At 42.6% G+C, this 7,315-nt stretch overlaps 1 protein-coding gene across 4 annotated transcripts in view; it reads left to right on the top strand.

Moving 5' to 3' along the window:
- Positions 1 to 7,315, top strand: part of CDHR1 (cadherin related family member 1) — a 118,681-nt gene that overhangs the window by 60,327 nt on the left and 51,039 nt on the right. For all 4 annotated transcript variants that reach the window (XM_019502291.1, XM_019502289.1, XM_019502288.1 and 1 more), the window contains one exon: positions 3,328 to 3,428. In XM_019502291.1, the coding sequence (XP_019357836.1) occupies positions 3,328 to 3,428 (101 nt within the window). The remainder of the gene's footprint in view (positions 1 to 3,327; positions 3,429 to 7,315) is intronic.

Here is a 7,315-nt window from a genome sequence, read left to right as displayed (position 1 = left end):
AAGGAAATAAACTGGTTTAAAGAGAAATATTAAGGATCGGAGAGAAGAGAGAACAGAGCACAGGTAGCACCAGGATGTAAACGCAACTTCAAGACCAGCAAATTTTATCCAAGTTTCCATGTACATTGTAATGGGATATTTCTAGCAGGAAATGGGAATAGAAAAGGAGGGAAGGACTAAGCATGGTTTTAGAGAGCGAGGCAGTGGTAAATCTTTTGGCCAATCATATCCCTTGACTTAGGAAAAGAAAGGTAAGAGAGCAAGGACAAACACTGCAGTATTTCCCACCTTTCAGTGGAAAGCCAGGCCATTATTCTCAACCTTGAATTTGTGCTGTCAAGATTTCAGAAAAATACTAGCATCCAGTTGTTAATTATTTACTAATTCATTGTTTTGTTTCAAACTGTATGTTTTGTTCGTTTGTTTCTAAAAGGAAACTCTTAAGTTTCCAAATGTGCTTTTTCACAGGAAGTACATAATGCTACATACTCTGAGGTACCAATTTCCTTATGGTAATTAGGCAATATCTTGGTGAATTGTTGCTTGAAACTACTTTTGACTTCAGCTTCTTCTTGGTCAGAAATTACTTTTCAGGCCTATGCATCTTGATAATTGACCACCACATAAGTCAATATCTGTTCAATGTTGTATCTAATGCACTTTAATGAAGTTGCAGTTATTGCAGATATTAGCAAAATGGGACATTATTGGACAGTTTTAAAATGAGCATTAAAGTCAAGTTAGAGAGAGAGAAAAATGATTTGGCCTTTACACGATCAGCCTTTATTTCTGAAGGACTGAAATCTTCCATTTTAAAGCACTTATTTTTTTTTTAGTTCTATTTCCTGGCAGCAACAATCAACTCAGATGCAAAACTGTACATGGCTAGTTTTCCATGCAGACTGAAGTGAAGGGAGGGAAGCATCCAGCATCAAGTATTTACATCCCAACCCAGAATAATCAAGTATTTACAGACCTGCCATTCTTCTAAGCTTTCATTTTCTCCTCCTTTTCTCCTAGCAGCTATCTATGCTATTACGTACGTAGGGTGAAGGCTAAGGATAGCAAAGCAGGTGATTACTGCATCTCTGGAAGTGGCCATCTGCTCATGTACAAATTAGCCAGGTCAAAAGGGAAGCATAGCACAAACATAACTGATTCTCTGGCCAAATGTAAGGAAGAATGGGAGTGCTGAAACCAGCACACAGCCCTGCCACTTCTACAACCCAGATTCTTTCATCACCTTTGTAAATCTGTTGGCTCTCAGTGAGTATTAAGATCAGAGTTATGCTCCGAATCTATTCAAGGCCTTTTTGAATAGTACAGTCTTTCATGACTATGGCCACTTTTACACATGCTCTGGCAAGTTCTGATTAAATTAATCAGATTAATTGAGTTTGCTGCAGCATTCTAATCAGAAGCCTCTAGCGTGCTGCAGAATCTCATGTATTCAGTGTCCTTCATTTCAAAATGGTGGCAGGGGCACTTTAAAGCTCATTGAACCAGCTTTAGTCAAAGTGCTCCCACACCATCATTTTGAAACACAGGATGCTGAATACACAAGACACTGCAGGCTGCTCTAATGAAAACATCCCCCCTCCCCCAGCACACCCCAGAGCACATGTATAGGCATCCTTTGTTTTTAGTGTCCAAAGACCTAAGGCCTCCAGAGGTGCCTCCTGCAGAAGACATGACTATTTTTTTCTTTTTCAGTTAGATTATCAGACTTCTCACCTTAGCTGATATTATCCAGAGATGTTCTTGTTTTCACAGAGATATAATTGGATGTGCTAATTACAGTGTGAATCTTATTTTTATCTAGACAAGCAAATATGAGTACAAAGACATTTTGGGTGCCTGAAAGGAACCTGAATTTCAAAGTGGGCTAAATGCTCAGCACTCTGCAAATCAATTCCCTTTACAATGTTTGGAAAGTCGGACACCCAACAAAAATCACCAGTTACTAAGGAAAATATAAGTTTCATGTCTGACGTACAGTGAATCCCATTCTTATTTTAAGACTACTTTCTGAGACAGAGAAAGTTGCTTTGTTGAGTTGTACCATGTTTGGGGTTCAGAAGATAGTGTTTACACAGAGGGAGAAATGCTGTCCATCTTGCTTAAGTCTTCTACCCGGGGCAGCATCTCCTTTATTTTATACATAGCTCTCCAGTTTCACTTTTGCTACCTTTTAGGAAACCCCTATCCTTTTAAAGATAAGTGGCATCTGACTGTATGTGGAGTACAGCCTGGGAAGTTTCATAATCCTGGTACTTCTCCAAGGACAAGGACTGCAAATTCAGTTCTGTTACTGGTGCCAGTCTCTCTAGAGGAGAACTTCAGGCTCATGGCCCTGAACCCTCTTTACCTCCATTTAGCCAAAGACTTCCACATGCACAACAGCCACTTCAATTCTCTTTTCAAGCCTAGAAAAAGAGAAGACTTTGAGGGTATTTGACAGCAGCTTTCAAATATATCAGGGGTGAGCATCAGGGACTAGGCAAACAACTATTCACCAAAACACCCCAGGGGAAAACCAGGAGCAACAGTCATGAACTCTTAGAAAAAGACTTTAGACTGGATGTAAGGACAAACTTCACAGTTCGTGTGACCAGACTCTGGAATAGACTCCCAGTGGGGTGATGCAGGCACCTACCCTCGAGATCTTCAAAAGGAGACTGGACGCACACCTTGCTGGGGTTATTTGAGGCCAGAAGTCTTTCCTGCCCAGAGCAGAGGGGCTGGACCCAATGATCTCACAAGGTCCCTTCCAGCCCTAAACTTCTGTGAATCATTTGTGATATTTCTGCTTCACATCCACAGGGCTCCACAATAATCATTCAAGGATTGGTCAGTGGGCCAGCATTCTTCCAAACAACTTGCTAGCTGCTGTTCCACTCAGCCCTTCCCCACCTTGTGGTTTGGCCTGGAAATACATTTTTGATATATAATACTGACCATATTATCTTGCATACAACATTATTTTTCCCAGAAATCAGCTTCTGGAAATTGCAGTGTGCATTATATGCAAGGAAGGTGGTAGAAACTGTAAAGTAGGTAAAATCTACAATTTGACTCTCACAGGGAGCAGAATGAGGAATAGGCTCAGATCCCTAGCTGCTACTCAGTTACTTACTACAAACAAAGACCTTTTTCTTAATTCTACCTTTCAAAAACAAAATCATAAGCCAGGGCATGTTGTATGTAAAAAAAATATGGCAAATACTTTGTACTGCTCATGGGGGTTGCTAAAATTTTTTTTTGGGTGGGGAGGGCGGGGAATGGAAAGTATAACATGAATAATGAAATATCTGTGTTTTATGGTAGGAAGTGAAAGCTCATTTGACATCAATAATGCAACTGGAGCCATTTCTGTTATAAAAAGCCCTAATCAACTGAAGAAAGAGGTATATGAGCTAAAAATTCAGGTAGGTTCCCAAGACTTGTCTCCAATGGGCTGTTGTCCACACATATATATTTAAAAATAGGTAAAATGTGTGATACCATAAGTGCTCCATATTCTATTTATGCTTTCACCTTTCCAAGCCCTGATGTGGTATAAATTAAAATAAGTTCCCTTTATTTGCACAGATATTAAAAATGCCTCAAGTTTCCTCTTTAAACAAACTGTATAGAATCAATGTTTAAGATAACTTATGTAAATGGAAATCATATTTTAAAATCCTGCAAATCTGCCAAGATACAAACTGAATAAGGTCTGAAGAGTCTTGTATCTCACAGACTAGTAAAACTCCAGAAGAAAGAATCTCTGACATCTCACTGTAGCCATTGAAGCCTATAGTTCAGTATAGGTTGCCAGTCCTACCTGACAATCTGGGTAAATATTGAGGCATTTAGCCCATACTGAACTCTGTTCTGCCATGGTTACTCTGCTCGTAGTATCTGTATTAAGTGTATTCACTTCTGGCTTAAAACCTGGCTCCACATGTTCAGAGATTTTAAGATGGCAATAGAATAGTGTGTTGCATCAGAAAAATCAAAGCAATATTTTTCTGCAAGTAAAATACTAAATGAAACCCAGTTTAGTGCTGGTGTTAACCCCTTAACTGAAATGGGTACACATGATCAGGGGTAAATCTGATGGGTTTTAGTTAATGGCCATGTCTTCAAAGATATTTAGGTACCTACCTCTCAGGAATTCAGTAGGTAACTAGTCTGTGAAACAAGGAAACAGTCAGCTCCCTCTATTATTTAAAGCTTAGGAAGCACAAAATGGTGAAAGAATAGACATGAATGAGCTTAATACATATGTGGTGGTTCAGTTCCTACAAATATGTGCTGATAGTCTAGTTGCCTATCCAAATCTTATCCAATCCACCTACTGCTAGCTGAGGCTGTGAATCTGAGAACAGGCCTCCACAGAGAGATATATTGTGTTTTCTTCTTCAGATCTATCCCCAAGTAAGTATAGCTCTTCTCACAGTGCTTCATCACTCTGATTCTCCCCTTCCTCCTCCCCACTCCCCTCCACTCCCATGCCCTTTCCCCACTATTGTATCTTATTGTGTTTTCCTTGTACTGTCCCTTTAAAACCCTCATGTTCAGCACTGCAGGGTTCAGTTGCTTTGTGGCAGTTTTGCAGCACTGGAGACTCCTGTTCTCTGCCATGAGGAGCAAGAGGCATTCTTGGTTCCTCTCCCTCCACAGGACTGGACTGGGTCAAGTCAGAGGCAGAGAAGGTATAAGTTCTGCATACATCTACTGAGGGCCATCATTAAGATCCACCCTGGATATGATTCCAGAGAATTATAATAATAAATAATTGTTAGTTCAACCCAGGAGTGTCCAGAGTGTTGTTGATGAACTCACAACATATTATCTGGCAACGAGGATGGGATCCTTTGCTTAAAAGACACCCCTAGATTGTGAGGACAACATTCTGAGACCAGGCTGTGTTTTGTGATCAGAGGGAAGTTTTTTTTTCTTCTTCTTTTCTGTCACGGCTGATGTTAGTTAAGATGGCTACATTGGGGCATATAGAAGAATTTGATGCAAGCCAGCCAGCTTCTTGGGACTTACGTGGAAAGGCTATCCTATTACCTGGAAACCAAGAAGTGGAAAACCCAGAACAGAAGCATGCTCCTGAAAGTCTGTGGTGCCAAAACATTTGCCATTGTTCGTTCCCTCACAGTACCTGCCTTACCAAACACCACATCTTCTGCTGAAGTAATTGCTCTGCTAAAGGCACATTTGTGCCCAAGGCCATCTGTTACCCTGCAGAGATTTCATTTTTTTAAACGGGACCAAACTCCAGCGAAAGCATACGAGATTATTTAGCTGAGTTCTGTTGTCTTGCAGAATTTTGTGAGTTCGGTGATCTTCTGGATCGCCTGCTCTGTGACCGTCTCATCTGTGGGCTCAAGATGAAGCAGTCCAATGTCGCCTACTCTCTGAACCAAATTTGACCTTGGTACTGCACAAGAAAAAGCTTTGGCAGCTGAAGCAGCATCACATAACTTGAGAGAAATTTACCAGGCGTTCTCCAGCAATGTCCACTTACTCCAAAAAGATCAAGTATCAAATCATCACCAGCAAATTCAGTGGATTATATCCTCACCAACAGCACCACATAAACCAATTAATCCACAGAGATGTTTGAGTTGTGGCGGCCAACATATATGAAGGGAGCGCAGGTTTAGGAATGTGGAGTGTTATGCCTGCAAAAAGAAGAGCCACATAGAGAGGGTTTGCCACTTGAAGGCCAGTTCCAGGAGACAAACAGACTGTGGCAAATGTATTCACTCCCAAACCACTCACAGATTAAAGTCCTCCCCAGAATATGAGGTACAAAAACTATATATGATTCAGAATGTTGGTGTTGTTGAAACTAGCGGTTCTGAGATTATTGTAACTGTAGTAATGAATGGAAAGAAGTACAAAATGGAAGTGGACTCGGGTTTGGGAGTATCCTTCATAGATGAAAACACATTCTTCCAGTTGTTTTGGCAACCTGTCCCCAAGCTATTGAAACCTGAGTGCCACCTGCATGACTACATTGAACAGATTGTGGAAACTTTGGGTAGCTGCTGTGTAGATGTCCAGTATGGATCTGTTAGACAGTGTCTACGCCTGATTGCCCCTAAGGGTTCCTGAAAAGGTCTTCTGAGGAGAAATTGGTTCTCACCATTGGGAATCAATATTCAAGGCATACACAATCTCTTCACAAAAAGTCTGGAAAGGCTTGCAAGAGAGTTTCCCCAGGTATTCTCCAAGGAATTAGGAACTTACTCTGGTTCACCTGTGATGTCCCAAATGGATCCTGTGATAGCCCCTGTCTTTACGAAGGCTTGGAATGTAGCTTTCGCACTATGACTGACAATTGATGCAGAACTAGATCAACTTATCACGCAAGAGGTCCTCAAGCCAATCATACACACAAGCTGCGCCACACCAATTGTTCCTGTTTTAATACCTAACAGCAGTGTTCGCATCTGTGGGGATTACAAGTACACTGTTAATAAGGGACTTAAGCACCCAGTGCCTCCCATTAACCAGTTACTGTCTGTTCTTGCAGGAGGGAAGGTTTTTGCCAAACCTGACCTCACTCAAGCCTATCAGTAATTGACAGCGGATGACGAGGCTGCTGAGGCCCAAACAATTACACACTGGGGAGCATTCCGTGTCAAGCACCTCCAGTTTGGAATTTCTGGGTGTTGCAGAGCACTTAGGTGCCCTGCGCCTGAGGACAGGGATGGCTCCAGAGAGCCCCTAGTGGTGAGAAGGGGGAGGCGCAGCCGCCAGTCACCAGGGCAGCACAGGTGCTGGTTGCCGGGGCAACCGGTGAAACCCCCTGACAGGAAGGGGCAGGGCTTAGCCCTCCTTAAAACCCAGGCAGGAGGCTAGGGTGGCAGTTCCTCCTCTGATAGCCAAGGAGTGAGGAGCTCAGCCAGTGCAGAGAGAAGGCCAAGGTTTGGCTGCACGAGTATCCGCAGGTTGCTGCTGGAGTATTTTTGCCTGGTAGGGATTAACTGTTGTACCGGATGGTTTAGTTTTATGCTACAGCCCGGGGGCTTTGTGTTTTGTGTTCACTGTTTAACCGGAGGACCGGGTGAGGCTATAAGGGGTGGAGGAGGCCTCATAGGGACTCCCCAGTAGTGTGGGGGTTCCTGGCGCTGAGGAAGGTGCAATGGTGCATTGTCCAGGAAAGGTTTACGTGGCAGTAGGCTTTATAAGATGCTGGTTTGCCAGCTTGGAAAAAAAAACCCTTGGGCCCGCATGGAGAGGGAAAAGAGGACAAACGCTAATCCCTGGGCCAGAGTTGGGACAACAAGGTTTGGATCAGCCACACCAAGCA

The sequence above is a fragment of the Gavialis gangeticus genome, unplaced genomic scaffold (genome assembly GCF_001723915.1).
Source record: "Gavialis gangeticus isolate Ggan-Ray unplaced genomic scaffold, GavGan_comp1, whole genome shotgun sequence".
Classification (NCBI taxonomy): Eukaryota; Metazoa; Chordata; order Crocodylia; family Gavialidae; genus Gavialis; species Gavialis gangeticus.
The sequence above is the reverse complement of the archived record's forward strand: the minus strand, read 5'-3'. Positions and strand labels throughout refer to the sequence as shown.